The following is a 21,681-nucleotide window of genomic DNA, read 5'->3' as shown; positions in this document are numbered from 1 at the left end:
GGCACAGAGCAGCGTAACAATATATTCAGGTCACAGAGCAGAGCTCCTCTCTCATTCTTTATCCGGTATTTCATGCTTCTGGGTATTTTATTTTGCTGCTGTACGGCAGTTACTGGCCACGTGAACCCTGGCCTGTGAATTGGTGGTTTCTTTGGGTAGCTTATAATTTTGAGGCAGGTACAAGTCAACTCAAGTTCTGAAGAAATCTGTGTGAATGGGAACAAAATTCAGCAGAGTGGGGTGAGTCCAAGGACTGGTGTTGGCTACAGCGGATCATGCCTGAAAGCTGCTGTTAAATGCCTTCTCCATTTCAAAATGCAAGTGGAAAACATCTTACAGGGATTATAGCAGCGCGGCACATTAAATGGATTTTTTGAGCAACCATTTATTTAGGGGAGCTCTGTTGTAAAAGACAGCAATCCCTGTACAAGGTTCTGCTTCCATTATACAGCTTTTAGCTTCGAGGACTCCAGTTGTTTCTTGTACCAGAAGCCAACGCAGGCGGCGATGGTACAAAACCCCTCTCCAGGTTCGGACGCAGCTGCAGAGCGTTCCCAAAGCACACCGCCCCTCAGGTGCCGAGGAGCCGAGTCCCGGCCCTGGCCGGGGCCTCTCCCCTGCCAGACCTGTGTCCGAAAGCCTGAGAGGAGGAGCAGCCTGTGAGGACAGCAGCGGCCTGTCAGTGCCTGCGGGGCCCGAGGGGAGCCTGCGCTCCCGCCACGGGCCCTGCTCCCCTCACGGGGCGGCCGCGGAGACATTCGCCCCGCCCCGCGCCCGGCTCCCCGCGCTGAGGCGGTGCCGCCGCGCCCCTCCACAGCGGCGCGGCCCGCCCGGCCCCGCCGTCACATGACAGGCGAAGTCCGGCGAGGCAACATGGCCGCGGCGGCGGGGTAAGCATCGCTCCGCGGCCGCGGTACTGCCGGCGCTCCCCGCTCCTCGCGGGCCCGCCGAGCTCTGCGCCCCGGCCTGCGGCGAGGCTGCGCGTCCTCCCAGCTACCCCCGCTCCCCCCGCGGGGTGCTGCGCGGCGGCGGCCCGGCCCGGCTCGGCTCGGCTCGGCGAGGCTGGCGGGGTCTCGCTGAGGGGCCCGGGGGTGCCGGGGGCGGCGGTTGCCCCGTCAGGCTGGGGAGGGCCGGGCCCGGCGGCAGGCCGTCGCCGTGCGCTTTGCAGGGGAGGCCGGGCAGCCTGCGCTGCGGCAGGGGCTCCCTGAGGTGGCAGCAGGTTTTGGGTGGGATGAGGAGAGAGCTGCGGAGGGGTCCCGCGGGCACCCCGGCGGCCTCTGCGGTTACCGACGGGTCGGCTCAGCAGTGCCTCCCCCGAGCCGTGGGTTATCCTTTAAGTTGCATTAGGCTTGGGAAATCACGCTTGAAGATGGCTGTGGATTACTTCACACAAGGTCTCTCCCATATTTTATGGCTAAATTCAGCCATTTCTTCCAGTGCTTTAAAGAAGATGCCGTTAAAAATGTATCAAAGTGAGGGGGGAACTTCTCGTACTCGCCAGAAAGAGGTCATGCTGGGACTTGGCTCTGACTGTTTCATCTTTGGGTGGAGATTGCTCCCCGGTGAGGTCCTCTCCTGCCCCTGCTTTCCCCCAGCGCGGACCGGGCGTTCCCCGTGCAGGGACACTGCTGCCCGGCCCTGCTGATAGCAAGGTTGCGCCGGCGTAGGTAGGTGGGACATCCAACAGGGCTGGGACTTCAAGTTGTTGACTGACTTACAACGAGCGCTGAGTTGGCCGTGAAGAAAACATCCCGTTTACGCCTTAAACAGCAGTAGTTGCGTTTTACTGTTTCCCTTGCATCACTTATTTGTTTGAGCTGTTAGTGTAGGCCTTTTGCGCTTCACACATTCAATGTGAAAACAGCATTAAAAATTGGCTAGACTTCAAGCTGGCGTTGATGACTCTTGCTCAAAACAAACAAATGAGAACTTCTTGAAAAGTAGTTTCTAATCCTCATTGAAATGTGCATCCAGTCTGTGTGACCTCAGTAGAACAGAAATGGCGGTCCATGAATTTTCTTCTGAAAAAACAGAAGTAGAAAAGGTTAACTGAGAAATGGTGGGAAAACCAGAAATAAAATAGTATTTTTGGTTACCAGTGTGTTCTGGTGGTTGCATCAAAACAAATCCAAAATGTTAGATGGATCATACAGTAACAAAATGTAAGGTCTCTGAAAATATATATTAACTTCTGAAATAAGCATTGAAAATCAACAGGTCCAGGCAAAAGAAAAATAACCTTTAAAGAAACAGATGTAGTTTAATGTTCCTAGCTACATTTAACTTCCGGTATAATAAAATAAAAGAGCTCTTGTGTGGGCTTGGGCCTACCTAAGTGATCATAAAAATTGTGTGTGACAGCCAGCAGGGAAACTGTCAGCTACTATGGGAGGCCTTTACCAGACTGAGCAATGGCTGGATTCTGGTACCAGACTGGAGAAAATGAGGAAACTGAGCTTTACTTGTCCTGTCCTGGCCTTGCAAGTAGTCATTTCTGATACTGACTAATGCTTATTTGCAGAAACTTGCATAGCTTCAAAGAGGCATGCACCACAAAGCAGTGCTTGCATTAAATATGCTTCATCATCAAATGTATAACTCTACATGAGAGTTTTGAGTTTGTGGCTGAAGATGCCAGAGTCCTTGCACTAACAGAAGAAACAGCCTTTGAAGGATCAGCCAATGTATTGTACTAATTAAATTCTGATATTTGTGTGTCTTGTGTGATATAAACTGAGTGATTAGCTATCACAAACCAAAACTGAAAGCTTATAATTCCCTCTCTAGAAAGAACTTTGTGGTAGTATTGTTAGGTGGCAGATAACAGAGTTTTATGCTGATTACGCTGGAATTGCATTTGTATTTGCAGGGTTGATAAACATGTGAGGCAGTTATACATTTACCACTCAACTTACTACAAGTGGCATAGCAATGACTTCTTATATTTGAAACTGAAAAAGTGCTAGATAATAAGTTGTGGAAAGCTCACGCTGGGCTCACGCATGCAGAGTGACCCATCCTCTGCAGGAAAAGCAGCACCCGTGGGTGTCTTGCCGTGTTCTTAGTCTGTCCGTGAGGGTGCCGTTGGTTTGGTATCTGAGTGCCTGCAGGAGGGAAGAGAGAACAGACTGTGGAGCAAGCAAAGTTCTGTAAGTTGAGTCCTCTCCGAAAGCTAGCTGGTTTTCTCCGCAGAATTTCACTTGTGAAAGTAGGTCTGTTGTCTGGCAAGCTCATACAGTCCAAGGCATGATTTAACATACGAGTGCTCAGCAGAGAACCTGAGGAACAGAGCAATACTTGCAACAACACTCAGCCTAGGCATCCTGCAGCCCTTGCGGCGGGGTCCAGCATGCTCAGCTGCAGCCTTAAAATAGAAACCAAGGCCATGCCTGTGAAAAAACTGTGCAAGTCTAAAACAACTGTACAGGGCCAAATTCTGCTGTTGATGAATATTGTGGCATCAAATTCAAGCAGGAAAAGTGGGATCTCTTATATATAAGGAAGAACACAGTTTTGCTATGGGCTTAGATTAAATGTGCAGAAGAACCATCATTTTGCACCAGAATGCTTTTCAGGTCAAGTGTTAAGATTCTAGTAAAAGACACTCTTAAAGCAGCTTAGTGAGACTGCCAGTAGGAATTGCTGCCTGACATCATTATTTCTCTTCGAGTTTCATTTTGGTTGTCAAAGGTTTTAAGCGCAATAAAAGCATTAATAGTACACTTAATGGAGATGAAAATGTGCCTTTGTAGCAGCTTCCTGTGAGCTCCAGGGTATAGGAATAGGCCTGGAGAAGGAGGGAGGAGGGAGGCCAGAGTCTTTTGGTTTGGGTTTGTTTTTTTTTTTTTAATTTAAATCACAGCAAAAAAAAAAAAAATTGTGAAGAGAGTAAAATTACAGTGAAGGTGACTTCTTTCCTTCCTTTGAAGCAAAACATAAGACAGGTTGTGCTACAACCTCTGCCTTCTTTAGTTTTGGGTTTTTTTATCAGCAGATTCAAAAATCTGAGAGCAACCTATGGCATAAGGGTATCTGATGATGTTCTCTCTTCCCTTTTATACTTGCAATAATGTGAGTGTGTGATTTCCAGGCCCCTGCATGGAGTTACTCTGTGGGGTGATCTTGCTTGGATAACAGCATTTTCAACCTCTTACGGGTTGCTGAGTTGCTGAGCCACAGCTTTGCACCGGAAAAGCCTTGCTCATATTTAGTTTAAGGTTCGCTATCAGATTTAAAACTTCCAGTAGCTTTTACTCCACTCTTCCTACATGCATGGCCACCCCAAAACGAAAGCTTATGCCGTGCTTCCACGCTATGCTGATGTGCCGCAATAGGTAGTCTTCAGCCCTTGTAATGATCAGCTGCCATGGTGCTGAGTTATCAGGTGTGGGGGGGAAGTAATAAAAGTAAACACATTTGGGTTTTGTGCACCATCAGCTGAACTCCTAGGTTTGAAAATTGGATTAGTAAGAGCAGTCTTTCACCTTCTAAAATTACTTACGCTGTTATATCAAGCAGTTATAAACAAGTAAAAGAAAATATTTTATTAGCTCTTTTATGCTGTGTCTGCAGGAAGAAATTACAGGGTTTACATTTCTGATGCTGATAAAGTCTTTCAGGAGGTTACTTTGTGCAGCTATAAATCAAAGGTTACCTTTCAGATTGCCTATGAAAACTATATAATAATTAAGATGTGGAGCTCTGCTTCTCTAAGGTTAAGTCCCTTGGTGGTTCATTTCTTGTCAGCTTAACATAGTAACAATTTAGCTGCACCTTTCTGTCATCTCCTCTAGAAGCATATCTGATAGAAAATGACCATGCAGCCGGTCATTCTTCAGTAAGCTCAGAGAAGCTGAGGTGGAGGGACAAACTGGACTTAAATCATAGGATTTTATTGGTAAAACAGTATTCATCTGTAATACTGAAGCGCCAAAGCACAACTTTGCTATATTAATCATTAAAAAAAAAAAAGGAATGTTCTTAGATTCTTCTGTCCTCATCAGATTTTGAAAAAAAATAAAAAATCCTACAACAAGCTACTGTGCTTCTACTGGTAAAGCTCCAAAAAGTGCAGGTATGGACCTATAACAAACGTGAATGAATCAGCAATATATTCTTGTAGTACTTTAAACACCTTGAGTTACTTAATAACCAGTTTATTTTAAGAGAGAGCTCTCTACTTTAAAACTGTATTCTCCCAGTTGCGGCTGTGTTGAGTACAATCTTTCAGAAACTTTCTGGGCTTTCTCAGCACGTTTGTGCTGCCTTAGAGGCAGGTGCTGATGTGTAGCAGGAGGTCACTGGTAGGACTGGAGGACGTGCTCCTGCAGCCACATGTGTGAGTTCAGTCACTTGCTGAAGCGGCTTGTATGCATGCAAGACCAAACATACGTACATAGAAAAGAAATTTGCAGATACTGTGTGAGCATGGGAAATGCTGTTGTCCTGCGTCTGCTGTTCGTCTTCTTTTCTCTCCAGTCCCTGTTTCAGCTACTGAACGTTTCCCAGAAGGACTTGCTGAAGTTTGCCAGACTTAATGTAACCTTCCGCTTCTGTTTTCAGTAACTCAGAACTCATTTTCTTCTCTCCTGTTTTGTCTTTACTCAGCTGACCTAGGCTGTTGTCGCTTTCTGCATCTACTTTTCATGTTGCTTTACCTAAAGGAATGTAACAAGTGATGTGCTGTAGGCCATAGCTGCAGCCAGCCCTGTCTCCTGTTGCCATATTTTTCCTTTGGTACTCATATGAGCAATGTTTGATCGTCGCTCGAGAGCGATGCTCGTATGCAGCATCTATTCCCCTTGAGTGATTAGCATCTTGTTTATAGAGTTGAACTAAACTTACTTTTCTGTTCTAGACTAAAGTAACAAACGTTGTGTGTTTGAATTGTGCTAACCACTGTCTTTGTCTTCCATTAATTGTCAATTAAAAAAATCTTTTCTAGACCCTCCTTCTGGCTGGGGAATGAGACCTTGAAAGTGCCTGTAGCACTCTTTGCCTTGAATAGAAGACGACTGTGTGATCGCCTGAGACAGAATAAGGATGTCCAGAAGAATTCGGTTGTTCTGCTGCAGGGTGGAGAAGAAACCCAGAGATACTGTACTGATACCGGTATCGTGTTTCGACAGGTAAGAGCTGAATCAAAACTTCAAATCAAATTAAGAAACTCTCTTCAACTGCATGAATTTTTAAACAATTTTTAATTATTTTCTCTTTATGTCTCATGTGCGCATTGCCTTGCTTCACTTAAATAAATTGGCTTCTTTATAACATTGCCTTTTCAGCTTCGAGTTACTCTCTCTTTCAGTGCTTTAGTATGCAGGCTTATTATCTGGTTTAAAGAGCCTAAATCTGTTCAAGGCCCTACTGTCTGTCAGTGTTTAATGTAATATTAAAGACAGCAATGGAATATTTCTTAGTTTTTTCAGTCTTGTCTGTGACCCAAAAAATAGCGTTGTTTCTGTAGTGAAACATGATATAGTGGACCTACACTGAATTAATTCATAGAAAAGTATATTTTAAGCTTTTGTAAATACTATATTCCACAAAGCAGGATGTATCTTAGAATTTACATGTGTCTTCTCAGATTAGACTCTTCCTTAAGTACTCATGTGTTCTTCTGTCACAAATAGGACTTAATAACTTGTTAATGTCATGCCGAATGCATTCTTGGTCTTTGGGGAAGTTGGCGTAACATAACTAATTATACATACCCCATACTTTGCGCGGCTGCTACGGTACTTTGTTTTGTGAATTTAATTGACCTGTTGTATGTTATGAAGAAACAAAACCAATAAATTCTAATCTAGATAGTGCATATCTTAATGTAGTTATTGGTCTGTGTTTAGAGGAGATGCACCTTTCAAGGTATCAGAGCATATGTCTGTCCTTACCAAAATTAATCTCTGTATTGTTAGGTGCTTTGTTGTTTGCTTGCTTGTTCTTAAAATAACTCTTGGCTAAAGGCTGTTCCTAGTGCAGCTTCCGCTTCTCTGGGTGAGGTTGGGTCTTCACTTCAGCACTCTACCATCACAACCCTATGAATCTGCACTCTGCTTTTGCCTTGTCTCGTGTGACATGATTGTTTCTTCCTGATACTACATTCCCTAATTCTAGATTGGAAGAATGTATTTTATTGTGTGGTGTACGTTTATTGTGCTGAGTTGACCTGTTTATGTCTTATGGTAGCTTGTTAATCTCTGATCCTTTCCAGTTGCGAACAGAGGGATTTATATTGTCATAACCTAAATAATCAGCCTGAAAAGCTTTAGACTTAAACCACTTCCGCCCCCTCCAAAAGCAAGAGAGATCTCTTTCATATACGTGGAAGTAGAAATTATTATGTACTGTAGTGTATTTTTTAGAGCTGGTGGAAGTGTGGGTTTTCTTTTAAGAATATATTTTGTCTTAACCTAGGAATCTTACTTTCACTGGACTTTTGGAGTAACTGAAGCAGGCTGCTTTGGAGCAGTAGATGTTGATACTGGAAGATCCATGCTTTTTGTTCCACAACTCCCTGAAAGCTATGCGGTTTGGATGGGAAAGTAAGATGTATCTTTTAACTGTGTTCCAATGTATCTGAGTACTTCATATAATGTAACTGTCTGTAGAGCTGGAGTGCTATCTTGTTTTAATCAGATTCTACCAAATCATTTGGTGTGAATTGTAGTGATATGCACATGCAATGATACAAAACATGATCAATTGTTATTGATCATATGATAGTAAATGATCCACCACCATTTGGTAGAGAACACCTTTAGAATTGGAACCCGTGGATCTCATGGTATCCATGAAAGGAAGCTGAACCATAAAGAAAAGTAGAAGTATTACGTTAAGACCGAACAAGTCTTTTTCAAGTTGCTTTACCAGTTTGCAGCTGCCTTAGCTTATGAGGCTTTTTGAATGGCAGAAGGTAGTTTAGCCTCTTTGATACTTCTTTTGATATGAACTGACAGACTGGGGAATGTGATTTTAATTCTATTCTGTGAGTATGCCATAAACATATCTCTGTCCACATTGGTAGTAAATACTGCTCAGTGCCATAGTAGTGGACGAATTGATTTATTTATGTGTTAATTTCTTTTCTCAGTCTTAATTGTATTTATACCCTCTAACAAACTGTAAATTTTTTTGTTGTCTGCATTGTCTCAGAACATTGGATTACTTCTAATTCAATATTTTGAGCTCAGAATGCTTCGCTTCTAATTGAAGCTATCACTTATATTTTAATGCTAATTTTGGGAAAAGCAAAACAATTGCAACCAATCCCATATGCTGAACTGTGCCAGACCATATGGTAGGGCATGGCTGCTGTCTTCTCAGAGAGTTTATATGAATATCACTGTCTTAGACCTGCCTGGGAACTGAAATTGTTTGTGATAGCATAAAAATGTGAATACTGCTGTCTGAAATATTTCACCTGAGAGCTGCACCTGGTTGGGAGGGTAGGTTCTGTTTAACCCCCATGTGTACTCTCTAAAATCTGTTCCCTAGTGGTGCTTGTTCCCATTTATAGACAAAGCTTTTTTATCCCTGTAAGTTCTCTTCTGCTAGTTCAAACCAGCTGTTTCATACCCACGCTGATTGTGCCCAGTCTGAAAAGGCTTAAAAATATTATTGAAATTCCACCATCTCATTTTGCATTTTCAAACAAAATACTGTAGTGTTTATAAATGGTGGCCTTTTGATTTGTTTGTGCAGCGATCATTATCGGTTCATTTACAGAATTACAAGTTTGGTTAAAAGTGGTTTATTGTTGTTGTGTCTTCTTGCAGAGCATAACAAATTGCCTTTATCACAGCATCCTTGTTTGCTAAATTCTCCTCCTTACCCTTTCTGAATCCCTCTGTTTGAATCTTTGTTTTCTTTTCTGTCAGCCGTGGTCATGTACTTTTTCTGCTTGTCAGAAGGAGGATGGATGAATAACTCATTTGTGAGTCAGTAGCAGTTCTGCTTCATAAGTTGGTTGGCAGGGGGTACTGCACACAGCTAGGGATTGTGTTTCTTCCCAGAAGACTCAATTTTAAGTCAAAATTAGCACTGAAAGAAAAACACAAATAAGTTTTCCTTCCATCTGCTGCTGTTTATTTATTATAGTTTGCCTTGGAAGTGCTTGTTTCTGTGCATGTGGAAGGCACTGTCTACCCACTGAAGAAATACTCGTTTAACATCAGTGAAGCACAAACCAATTCAATGCCTTGTACAATATTTGCAAGGTTGATATTTTACAGAGGTCTGCAGCTGGTCTTCCAGTTCGTAGCACAGGGTGCAGTTGCTTTGCCTGGTGTTGATATGCCTTTCTATTTAAGACAGATGTGGGAATCTGCTATGTGAGTTTAGGCAGAAATGCGTAGATTCTCTTAAAATTAGAGTAGAAAGCTCTTTACTACTACTTTACTACTACTACTACTGTATTACTGAATGTATTGTTTGATGTACTGTTGTGCTTTCACTTCTGAAGGACACATATTTGGCAGTCAGAAGGGTTAACCTTTTTGCCTTGAAGTAATGCAAAAGTGGGGCTTCTTGCCTTCTTTCAAATTGCGTGTGAGTTTGGTCAAAACCAATGAAGTGTCTGAGAGCATTTGCTTGGAGATGAGCAGACTATTGGTTTACAAATGAGACTGTGAACACTAATTATTTTAGTCTCACCAGCTGCACTTGTTCTTATGAACAGTTTTGCATGCTGAGGTGGTGCCTGGGGACTCTGCAGAGCACGTGAACATGGAGATGATGAATGCACCAGCCTGGGCTGTGGTCTGCCAAGGACCCCGCACTACATAGTACCGGTATTGAGGGTGACTACCGCTTCTTTGGAAGTGTTACTCATCTTGTAGGACTTCTTGGTGAATGTGTATGCTCTGAAGATTTGTAAATAGCTGTAAGGCTACCTTTCAGAAGTCCTTCAAGCCAAAATAACCTCTGTAGTTTTAAAAGGGAGGAGAGATTTAATTCAACTCACAGAGTACGGACGTTCTCTAGAAAACCCGCAACCTCTTAAGGTGCCAATCACAGAATTGTTATGAGGGTAATTGTAGGACTGGTCCTGCTTTCATGTTGGGAAGGGATTGCAACAACAGTCACTCTGTTATTAAATTATGAGTGTGGGCATTTCTCCAGATGTTGGGCTAGCCCATTTCTTAGTTATTGGCTGGGAAAATCTTTTCAACTAAGAGAACCGCTTTGCCTATCTCTTGATCTGTACCTCTGCCCCCTGCCCCTCCCCTTGTTTATAAGGCAGGAACAAAGACTCTCACAGGATGGCTTAGTGGATAGGCTTTTGCACTCCTGAAGTATTTTTCTATTCCTACTTTTGGAGGAAGTTTTAAGAAATGAGTCTGGTAATGTAAGATTGTAAAGGCTTCAGAAGCTTAACTGTGTTGCAAATGCCTCTCTTTCTCGCCATGGTCTTACCTAGTCAAGTTTGTGGTGCAAAGCTGTTAGCAATCATTTCTATTGCTAGGAAGCATTAAGTTGGTATGACTGCATGTCTTGCACAGAGACTTCAATTTCACTAATTAATGCTGCACCTGCCATTTACCTCCTTAATTATAAATGACAGAACTAGTCAGTGTGCTGATTAAAGATATTTTATAAAGTAAAACATACTGTACAGCAGCTGCTTTATGTGGAGCGGATGCCAAAATAACTTAATTGCCTTGCCATGTAACGAGTGTTTTTAATGGCAAACAAAAATATTTAACACTTTCATGCTCTAACTTTAGAAATACATATTAAATGGGACAGAACAATATTTATGTGCAATTTCCTGTGTTTTCTTTGAAGCCCTGCTGGCTGATTGGTAAGTATAACAACATTAATTTAGTGTTGCATCCACTGTAAAAAACAATTTTCCATTAATTGGATTGGAAGCTATCTGTATTTGCAAAGTTGAACCTTGGTGTGGCACTTTGGAGCTGTAATAAAGCACAATGAAATGCTTTGCAAATGTTAATAATTTCTCAGTGATCTAATGAGGAAGCTTTTTAAACATTGTCATCATTTTCTAAGTAGGTTACAACCAAAATCAACCTTTGGTTTTGGTGATTAAACTTGACTGACTTCAGCAAAGCTAAGAAGTTTTACCACCTTTGGAAAAAAGTGCAGAAGTACGTGATCAGTTTTTTTGTTTCTTTGCCTTTTTTCCCCAAACGCTTTTGTCAACAAAGAGCGTTTCACGCTATTTAAGCTTTTACCTTTTTTTTTTTCCTATAGACTGTATGTGACCATGAAAATTAGAAGCTAAGAAATCACTTTCCTGATCAATTTTTCTTAATGCGAATTGGTGAAATTTTGTGGCATTTGTATTAAATTGTGTACAGCATGGTATGTTTTTCTGACTATATCATGGTGGCTGAGTCTGGTGCATTAATTAGCCCTAGGCTTGGCTACAAGAAGGCAAGGTCTGTCGTAAGCCCATTCTATGCAAGCTGAAATTGGAGAAAACTCTTTGGAAAGGGATTGGAGTGTATGTGGGTGCGGTAGGGAGCAAACTCTAAATCACCGTAATTGCTTTTCTTGATGTAGATTTTGCAGGAATGGACATTTTCTAGATGAGTTTTATTGATGTGGTGCATACAGGTCCTCTTCATAGCATACGCTGGAGCTGTGTATTCAGATGGTATACTGTAGAAGAGTCTTTGGTTTCACCTTCTGAACTGATCTGCCATATCATCCTCTGGTATTTTTTCTTGTAAGGTTTCTTTAAAAAGAAATATGTTTAGTGTTTTCTTTTTCCATGTCTATCAGTTTGATCTCTTCCCACCATTTGTCCCTTCCCCCTACTCCCTGAATCTTTATTTTGCTGTTTAAATAAAATAATCAGTTTTTAATCACTTTAGGTCATCTTATTCCTGTTTTGTACCAACTGGCAATTGCAATTTATCTGCAAAGTTTGTTACCACCTCCAAATGCCATCTGTGGATCTCATGAACATATTCAGTCCTGCTTCTGTTTCTGAGTAGCATCAGAACTAATTTCAGTCTTTGCAATATCCCACTAATCAAGACTTGCAGTCCATTGCTGTTTATCACTTTAACTTCTGAGAACATCAGTCTAAACTGATACAGCACTTTTCAGTGTGGCGGGTTGGAGGGTTTCCCAGCCCTTGAAAAGCTCATCTTTTTATCTCTTTATTTATTTTTATTTTCTGCTTTAGGCTTTTCATTTTGTTATTATGACTAGTCATTGGGTTTCAGGTCACATCATAGTGTTCCTGTCCAAGCCAATTTGAGTTGATTTTGGAGAGTAACAGTCTTGAGAGAGATTTTTATCAAATATTTCACTGTTATTCAGAGAGTACATCTGCTGCTTTACCCTTCATCCGATCCTCTCAAAACTGTACAATAAAGCTGGTTGCTTTTGATTGACGAGACTTACTTGTGCAATTCCCCATGCTGCTTATATTCCATGATTCCAATTCTCTCCATAATACAGTGATTTCCATTTCTTGCCTCCCATTCATTTATTACGGTATTTCTCTGTGGATAAAAATTACTTTTACGGAATAATTAGTGTCTGGATTGCTCTTGCCACTTTGCTGATGATTGTTTTTCTCTAAACAGTGCTGCTAGAATGCTCTGACTTCTCAAATGATCAGTTTAGTCATTGTCCCAGTATTCTAATTGTCCATGAGCCTTGCTGGTCCAGGATGAGTTTGTATTGTTTCTATGACTTCAGTAATTATTTTAATAAATCTTTGCTTTCTAGCTGCTTAAGTTTCTTTGTATATCCTGTTGAGAATGTTTTAAACAATAGTAGTAATTTTTATCAATCCATTGATTTGCAATCTCTACCAGCATACACCTTTAACTGGATGCACAAGTTGGTGATTTAGTAAGTGTTAAAGTGCTTCTTTTTCCTCTTCTTTTCTTGATTCAGGTGTATTAAGAAATAGAACCAGCACTAAGTAAATCTGCTTGACAGTGCTGCACCAGAGTGTTTTAATATCCTGATGTGACTTCAAAACACAGCATGAGAAAGTTAAGTCTTGCCTACGCACATCTCATTCCTGTGGTATGACAGGGAATGTTGATAACCCCCACCAGGCATTTCTTACTTTACACTTTATTTAATGCACTAGCAGTACTGAGTTCAGTGATATGAACTCCTGGTAATATTTTGAAATATCAGAGAATCCAAGTTTTCTTTTGATCAGGCGTGCCATGTGTTTTTCCTCCAAGGACTCGGCTGCTGCTGGTAGGAAGGTAAGCTGCAGCAAAAGAAATGCTGGTGGGTATTTGCCAGCAGTGCTCCGATAAGGCTCTGCATCTCCACGCTGCCTTCTGCTGTGCAGCTGCCCGGTTTCAGTGCAGAGCTCTCTGCTTCTTGTCGGTCTAGATTTGAGAAGGCACTTCAGCGAAAAGGCTCTCAAGTGAAATACCTACGGTGGAGCCTCTATTCTTGTACTTCTAAAATTCCATGTTCTCAGCTCTTGATGTTAACTGTTTTCTTTAGGTTTTTAATTCCCTGCGATCTGTGCTGTGTCTGTCTGTATGCTCAGGAAGGACTCCCTGAAAGAGTGTTGTCTGTGTTGAGAAATGTGCAAAGAAGAAAAAACCAAACCCAACTGTTTTGTTAAAACAGGATAGGGAAAAGTATAGTCAATATTAATGCTTCTTGAGAGCTAAATGTCAGTGAAAAACAGAGAGCTTGTGTTTTTACCTGCTGTATACCCCTTTGCCTGTGTATTTGCTGGAGCTCTGGGTGTCAGAGCCGCTTGGCCTTGACCCTGCTCCTGGGGGATGCCAGCTACTTCTTTGTCTTACAGGGACAACGTGGCATAGTGGATCGGGCACTGTTTGCATGGGTACATTCTGCATTTTCTTTGTGCCCAGTGAGTTGTTGTGGCAAGTTCCTTTAATTTCTTTGTGGTTTAGTTTTCTTTACAAGTTATAAGATGGGAATACTATTGTCCCCTTTTTAAAACTGTTCAGGTCATCTTAATGCTGCCGTAAACATCAGTACTGCTTCCTATCGTGCTATTACCAAATAATATGGGACCTGCGGGACATGCTGCACACATTCCAGAGCTTGTTGTATTGCTTTTATGTGTGGGACATAAAATATTGCTTGTTTTCCCCCCAACATAGGAGTTTTTCCAAAGTAAAAGCAGAACATCTGCTACTGACAGATTCAGTATGCAACTTTCTCAGTTAAGAAGCATGAATTGAGACCAGTGTTTTGAGTGAAGCACTATTACTGTGTAGTGACCCAGAAATTACACTTACCCTCTTAACCACTGTAATTCTTTTTGTGCCTTTTTTTGGGAGGAAAGCTTTCTAATGAGTATTTGTCAGCAGTGTTATGCTACAAGAAATCTTTCAGGGATTTCAGTGTATAAACATTTCCCCTGTTACAGTTTTTTCTGTACTAGTATAGAGCCCTTCTCTCCAAGGAAGACTTTTATTTGCAGAAAGAAATAAAGCAAAGGTTACCAACTGCAAATTTTCTGTGTTTTTGGTTTTTTGGGTAGCTCTTGATAGTATCTCTTTAAATGTCTAATCAAGGCACTGCCTCTTGAGATAGGATTTATAGAAAATCTAAAGAACTTTTCATCTTTTGGGAATGACTGTGCTGGGAATAGCTGAGCAGGAGCAGTGAAACTGTATATTTGAAGGAGATGAAATAGGTAGTTCAGAGCTTGGCTTTTATTAGGAAGAACCGTGAGAGTCTCCTCAATACTTTATTTCTGATTTCGTAAGTCCAATGGTCTGTATGTTGCTCGTAGTTATTCTGCTTCTGCATAATCTGTGTGTAGCACCAGGAAGTCCAGTGTCGTATACCCAGCACCCTGGGTCCAGCACCATGCATGTGGACTCTACCGTTCTGTCCTTCTGCTAGACATGGCTTCAGTTACAGCCCTGGTTACCTTTTCCAGTCAAATCAGTTTGAGTCTTCATCTTCAGTTCAATTTCTTTAAAATTCTATTATTTTCTCAAAATCCATCGTGCTCTAGACAGTATCAAAAGGAGCAAGGAATCTGAGTTTATGTATATTCAGGTATTTCTCTCTTTCAAAGGATAAAACAGAAGTCTAGAGAAATGTGGAAAGGGAGTAACGTTAAGGTAGTCCAAACATTGCTGGAGGCTGTCTGTGATATCAGTGAGCCTGTTAGTACTGTTTTGTTTTAAATCTAGCTTGTTGCCTTTTAATCTTATTGTTTGAGATAGGGAAATTCCTTTTGGATATATAGGTGATCACATTTTTTTTTTTTTGGGCAAAGCCAGGAACATCTGCTGGTATCTTATAAAGCCTCCTGTGTTGTTTTTTCTAGCGGTTCTCAACACCCTCTTGTTTGGTTAATGCTTTGCCATCTGTTAACTTGATGATGTTGTAATGAGGAGGGAGTTTATTGGTGCATTTCTGACAGCATTAAAACACTGCTTTTGTATCCCTTTCCCTCCTCCAGCTCTACATGCTTTGCTTATGTGTTTCTATTCATCTGGTTTAATTTTTGCCAAGGTTCTTATTCTTTGTATGCAGTCCCACTGAAACTTTTACTCTGCTTTAAGCTCATTCTATCAAGACCTGAGAAATGAGTTGTTGACTGTGGGGAACTTCAATTGCTGAAGACTACACTTGTCCAATTTACTCCTTGTGCGTGTGTTTCCTCTCATGTAAGTGAGGAAATATGCGATGCAACTTGTGCAATGACTTGCTGGCAGTAGACGTGTGCATGCCCCAGTGCCACGTAGAGGCAGGCTAATGTAGGCATTTACTTTGCTTAGTAGCGACTATTTGCTCAAGACAAAGTGAATTTGCCATGCAGTGGTGTTTTGTATCTGTTACTCTGAAAGTTACGGTGGAATGGAGGAAGCAATACTGTTGTATCCCCATAAAGCAGAAAGCTTCACTGTGAAGTTAGCTAGTTTTAGCTTTTCTGTCTCACTGCCTCAGGAATCTTCCTCTTCTGATTTTGTGATATAAGCTTGGACAGTTTTTCATGCATTTTAGACCTTTTAAGAGAGCACTGTACCCTGAACATTATTGTGTGGAAATCCTTTTGCTTTAGACTTTGTCATGAATAGTGTCTTTGATATTTGCCTATTCTGTTATTGTTCCAACTATGTTAATTCTTAGTGCTTGTAAAAACATCACTTTCTGGTAACTGCCAGGAGCTGTGGATCTGAAAGACAATAAGTAGTGGACAAGACTTGTGGATCTGTATTTTAATTGCAGGAGATAGTCTTCAGTATGGCATGTCTTGCTTTGCGTCAGTCCTTGCTGTCTTCCTCCCGGACATACTAAGAGATCCTTGAAATGGTTGTTGACTTTCATTTAGAGATTCCTACTGACCCTTTTTAAAAATACATTAAATGAATGCTGATTTTTTTTTTTTTATAAAGCCAGATTCAGTGCTTAGAAATTGCAGGTGATTCTCATTATTTGGCCCTAATATATGTTCATTGGTAGCACGTGTGGTCAGACAGCCTGAAATGCTGCTTTGTTGTCTGTGCCATGTGGTATTAACTTAGTATTTCTTTTTGCAGGAGAACGGTTACCTCTCATTGGAGCTTATGTTAGGATACACCTATTGCTTTCTTTTATATGTAACAGTGCAGTAAGACACCCTTCTTTCAGAATAGCTTCAAAACACAAACAAGGCCAGACGTGAAGACTTAAGCAATTCTGTAAAACCATTCAAATCTTAATATTAAAGGTTTGTTTTAAGTTATGTAGGTGTAAAGCAACAGAAATGAAGGACTGTTTTTTGTGATGTATAAGTACTTACAAGTGTGCTGATGGTTCTCGTGTGTCTGCCTATTCTGACAAGCTGATCACAAGAGAACTTAGCTAACAGGGAGCTCTGAACGATCCCGGGTGGATGACAGGACAAGCTTAAGGCAAAGAATTAGTACAACACGAAAGAGAAAGCAAAACTGGCAGTTACAATTCAAACACCTTCTGCTAGTAGATGGAAATGGTGCAACTGCCATTTCTGCATTGTTATTAAGGTAAACGTTCAATAAAGTATTTTCATTCTGTATTTAAGAGAAACAAAAAATATGTGAAGCATCACAAATCAATGGCGAGTTAAGTAGCTCCTAAAGGTCATGTTTTTGTCCAAATATTTTGAAAGAGCTGACTAAAGGCTTCTCCAGGCTGCTGTAAGAATTTGAGTTGGGAAGAGAGAGAGGATGCTGTTAGCAAAATCTTAACAGCAGGACGTATAACAATATCAGATGTCTGGAAATCAAAGCATCTAGAAATCAAACTAAAAATGAAATACATCTGCTTATTCTGATCTCTCCTGGCTTTTATAATCTGTGAATCGCTTGCAGATATGTTAGAAAATGTAAGGTATGTAAAAGTAGTGCTGACATTAAGACAGCCCTGTGGAGGGACCTTGCAATTCAGTGGACTGAATGTCTGTTAGCGGACTGGTGCAGAATTGGCTGATGCAGTGAACAGTGTGGCTTCTTGGTGTTAACAGGGTGCAGAAGGCTAAAGCTTTTTGATCAATCTGTATTGGGGGGAGGGAGGAATCCTATGCCACTTTTAGAGGAGATGATGCAGTCAACTTGCCACGCTTCAGGAAGCTTGGGACCTCCTGCTGTTGACTTGCTCTACTAAAGGTGCTGAGGTGATTTCTGAGGTGTATACGTGGTCATTTCTGAGGTGTATACGTACATATATATTTGAGTTTGTGTCTGTAATTGTTTAGTAACAAAATGCAGAATGTATAGAAAAAGTTTTGAAATTATTCCCAAGTGGAATTTCTCAAATTTTTGTAATGAACATACCATTAAGGATATTTTCTCCGACAGGAGTAGTGTTACTTTCTAGGGTATGCAGTAAGATAAATAATCTTGAATTAGGAACACCAACTGAAATGCTGAAGAAAAGCTAAATTGGACTACTTCAGGAAAAGCTGAATTTCATTTTAGAGCTGATCTACTGTAAAAACTAAAAACTGAAAATCTGTCCTCGAAGCATTAAAAAAATGTAAATACAAAGTGACCAGTAGGAGAAAGTTGTTATATGTATTAAAGATTGTCTGGAAGAACGTTTATATGCAAATGAAGACATATACATATGAATGTGTATCATCAGTTAGGTTGCAAATATATTAGCAGTTGGCTTAGATGTGTTTCTTTCAGGAATAGCTGTCAGCTGTTATAAATTCTGTTCACAGTTTTTCTTTGGCATTTGTGATTTAGATCCATCTCATTTGTACATCTCTTCTGAATGCAGTTCTGAAAACTAGAACACTCTCTTATCGTGTTGGTATTACAAGGCTCTTGCTCCAGAGTCCTTTAGAATACAAAGAAATGTTGCTTAATGGAATTTTTACGGTAGTGTCAAATTTGTACAAATCTCTTAAGATTTGCTGTTATGAATTCTTGTGCAATGTAATGAACAACAGCTTTAAAATGGTTTTAGACAATGAGACCAAGTTTTTATTGGGTTTAAAGTGGAAACACAACACGGTTAATAAAACACTGCAGAAACCCTGAGGTTTCAATTTTGTCCAACTATATAAAAGCTTAAAAATATATTTTTTGGTGGATTTATGGATAGGCTGTCAGAGCTGTTCATCCTACTAATGGATAAACAGAGGAGTCAGTATTCCATTCCTGTTCAAGGAGGTTTCTTACTCTCAAATAGGTGAACTAGATTGGGTAGAAGAACATGGAAGAGGGAAGAATTACGTAGGAAGCGTCAGCAGAATGTAAACAGCTCTGATGTTTAACCCAAAATAACTCAACCTTTTTCACTGAACTGGAAATTGTGATGAATTTTAAGTGGTGAACTAGAGACAGTCTCTTGTTTAAGGGATCCTTTGGTGACAAAAAATGAGGACTGTATTCTTGTAAATAAATAGAAGTGCTGGCCTCTTATGTTTTCTATCTAATGGCCATAACCTATGAGATGCCAGACTTTTGCCTAGCCACTTAGGCATGCGTACTTGGGCATGATGCAGTTCCAGGAGTTTGGAGTTGCCTATTTCCATTATAAGATAAAATGATGACTCCTACTATTCTGGAAGCTAACTGTTGACATTTCTAACAAACACTGGTATTTGCTTGGCTGGAGTTATAAAACTATGGGGAAAGGATATTGAGCTTTTTTAGGGCTGAAGTGCATTATTCTATATAGGTTTTTGCTAATTTCTGTTGCCAGGGAATCTAAATATTTTTGCACCTTTTTTTCCCCACCCCCAAAAGCCTGTAAAAATTAGGTCATTGCTTCTGTTCACATGTGTTTACAAAAGGTTGTTTGGGTTTTTTGTTTTTGGGGGTTTTTTTGATAGGTAAGGAGAGACATGATTCAATAATATCTGGGATCATATCCTCCACTTGGGTAATCCTTCTAATTAATTTATGACTTGCTGTGGGGTTTTTTGTGTGTAGTCTCTGCAGTGATTAATCACAATTTTGAAACTGGCAGCCCATAGCATCATTACAAAAGGCAAAGACAAACCTAAAAATTGAACCAATTAACTTATTCTATCTGCCTGAGAGTCATTTGTAGAGGTACTCCTCATCTGTGTATCAGTATCAGATGTACTTAAAATTATCATAACTGAATGTAACTTCTGATTTTCATGATGCCAGTGAGCATTCTGTGGAAGGTACCGTTCCCTGTGACAGTGATGGTCAGTGCTAGACTTTAGACTGTTTTGCATTTAAATTGGATAAAAATGAATACTGAGCCCTGTCTCTGCTAAGGAACTCCGCACTGGTACTTTTTTTACAGTAAGTACAATGTTGGTGCATAATAATCTTTCATAGATTCCAGCTAAACCGGGGGAAAAAATGAAGAGACTGGAGAGAATATGGGAAGGTCTCAGTGAGGATCGTCTTTGTTCCTCTTTCTTCCTCAGCTTTTGTTTTGCCTTCTATACTGCTTTTCTATGCATGACAGCATAGAATTTTTCCACTTTAATGTAGGCTTCCATGTGCGCTTTTTCCTTCCACCTATATGGTTCTGCGATAGGGTAGGTCTTCGCAGAAATCTTCCCAGTGGGAGAGGTGGCTTCATCACTGAAGCATCATGGCTCCCGTGGGATGGGTAGGGAATAGTAGTTTGTGGGAAGTGTATGTGAATTTATTTTACCATCTAGTCAGAGGTGCTAAATGGCTGAAGAAAGGAAGTGAGGCAGAGCCTTGAGTGCTTCAGAAAGGAGCTGAGAAATCTGGCTCTCTACTTGGTACTAAAAGTCTTGCTGACTTATGAGGAAGGTAGCAAGAACAAGACCAGCAAGTAGGTACGCATCTGGGGAATGTGGCAGCTTGTCGTTAGATATGATGGAGTCGAAAGTGTCTGGAAGATGACCTAGTTTAATAGCTGAGAGAGAGGACGGAGAATTGTGGGAAGCTGCTGTTTTCTTTCTCTCAAAGCAGAGAAAAAATCCTCAGCCTTGAAAGGGTGATGAGCTACTTTTGTTCCTCAAAAGAGTGATAGTGTACATAAGAAGAGACGCTGGAGGGATTACAGCTGGAATGGAATCAATAATGGATTAATATTAACTGTAACCAAAGAATTAAATTGGCAGCAGTGTGTTGTACACCACACAACTATAGGAGGCAACTAACAACAACAACAAAAAAGTTGAAAAACAGTTTGTGAAGAGACAGAAGTTTTCTTATTGGCTTGTTGGAAGATGAGACCTACTCTTACTTAAACTGCTTTAAATGAAGTGAATAAACCCCAGCCCATTTGCGGGCATACTTCTAAGAAATATTTACTTTTCAAGAAACAGTTCTTGGATTCAAACAATGCAACTAATTGTAAATGGTGCTTTGGAGGTATTGCTTTAAAGGGCATATATTACCATAAATTACTGTTGGCCATAAATTAGCTGGTTTTACAGTTGGGATTCTTCTGATACCAGATGAATTGGTTGAAACTGTAAAAGAGAGCAAAACCAGAAAGTGCTAAATCTGTTTGTGATGTTTCTGGAATACTAAAGTACTTGAATGTGTGAGGAATGAAAGAGGGGAAAAGGAGATGCCTGTAGGAGAAACAGAATATGCCAAAGTTGGAGGTAAAGGAACTATAAAACACAGGGTATAGAAATCTAAGAGGATATAGAGATTTTTATTTTTTTTAATTATATGTGAAATTACCCAGGGAGAGAAGATAAATGATAATTGCCTTAAAAACTCCAACAGTGATGGGAAGAGTCCACAAAAGGAGCATTGCAAAAGGGAAAGTATAATGAGATACTTTTGTGTTACTTTTGGAGTAGTACTTTCACAGAAAAATAAATCTTAAAAAGGCTGTGATTTACTGCTTGAGAACACCATAAATGTTTTCATGTTGTCATTCCTGTCTCAGCCCAGTACTGTTTGGAGCATAAAGGAATGTAAAATAAAAAATGAGTGCACAAGATTGAAAAAATGACATAAATCAGAGCTCTAGCCACCTGGTGCTGCGGGCAGCTACGGCACATGCCTTTGTTATGAAGCACCTCCTAAAGGTGCTGGGCTGTTTGTCCCACCACTTCTGCTGTTCGTCACTGCGAGGGTTAGAAATGTTTGTCAGTCTCCAGCCTAATTTATTCTTTTCCTAGTACGTTGTGTGCTCTTGTAGTCTAACATTTAAACAGCTGAAGGTTCAGTCCTGCACGCACCTCTTGCTCTCCTGCTGTCTTTCAGGAAGCAAAATGCACAGGATCCTCCAAACTCTGGCTCTTCCGATGACGTTTTTTTCTCCTGTTTTCTTTACTCT

General features: G+C 40.7%; 1 protein-coding gene across 3 annotated transcripts in view; it reads left to right on the top strand.

The window, feature by feature from the left end:
• The first annotated feature begins 860 nt into the window (after positions 1-860).
• Positions 861-21,681, top strand: part of PEPD (peptidase D) — a 146,933-nt gene continuing 126,112 nt past the window's right edge. For 2 of the 3 annotated variants that reach the window (XM_059824840.1, XM_059824839.1), the window contains exons 1-3: positions 861-890; positions 5,945-6,128; positions 7,417-7,544. In XM_059824840.1, the coding sequence (XP_059680823.1) occupies positions 874-890; positions 5,945-6,128; positions 7,417-7,544 (329 nt within the window). In that variant the 5' untranslated portion in view covers positions 861-873. The remainder of the gene's footprint in view (positions 891-5,944; positions 6,129-7,416; positions 7,545-21,681) is intronic. The other variant, XM_059824841.1, reaches the window with a different exon arrangement.

The sequence above is a fragment of the Gavia stellata genome, chromosome 15, assembly GCF_030936135.1.
Source record: "Gavia stellata isolate bGavSte3 chromosome 15, bGavSte3.hap2, whole genome shotgun sequence".
In the NCBI taxonomy this organism is placed as follows: domain Eukaryota; kingdom Metazoa; phylum Chordata; class Aves; order Gaviiformes; family Gaviidae; genus Gavia; species Gavia stellata.
The sequence above is the reverse complement of the archived record's forward strand: the minus strand, read 5'-3'. Positions and strand labels throughout refer to the sequence as shown.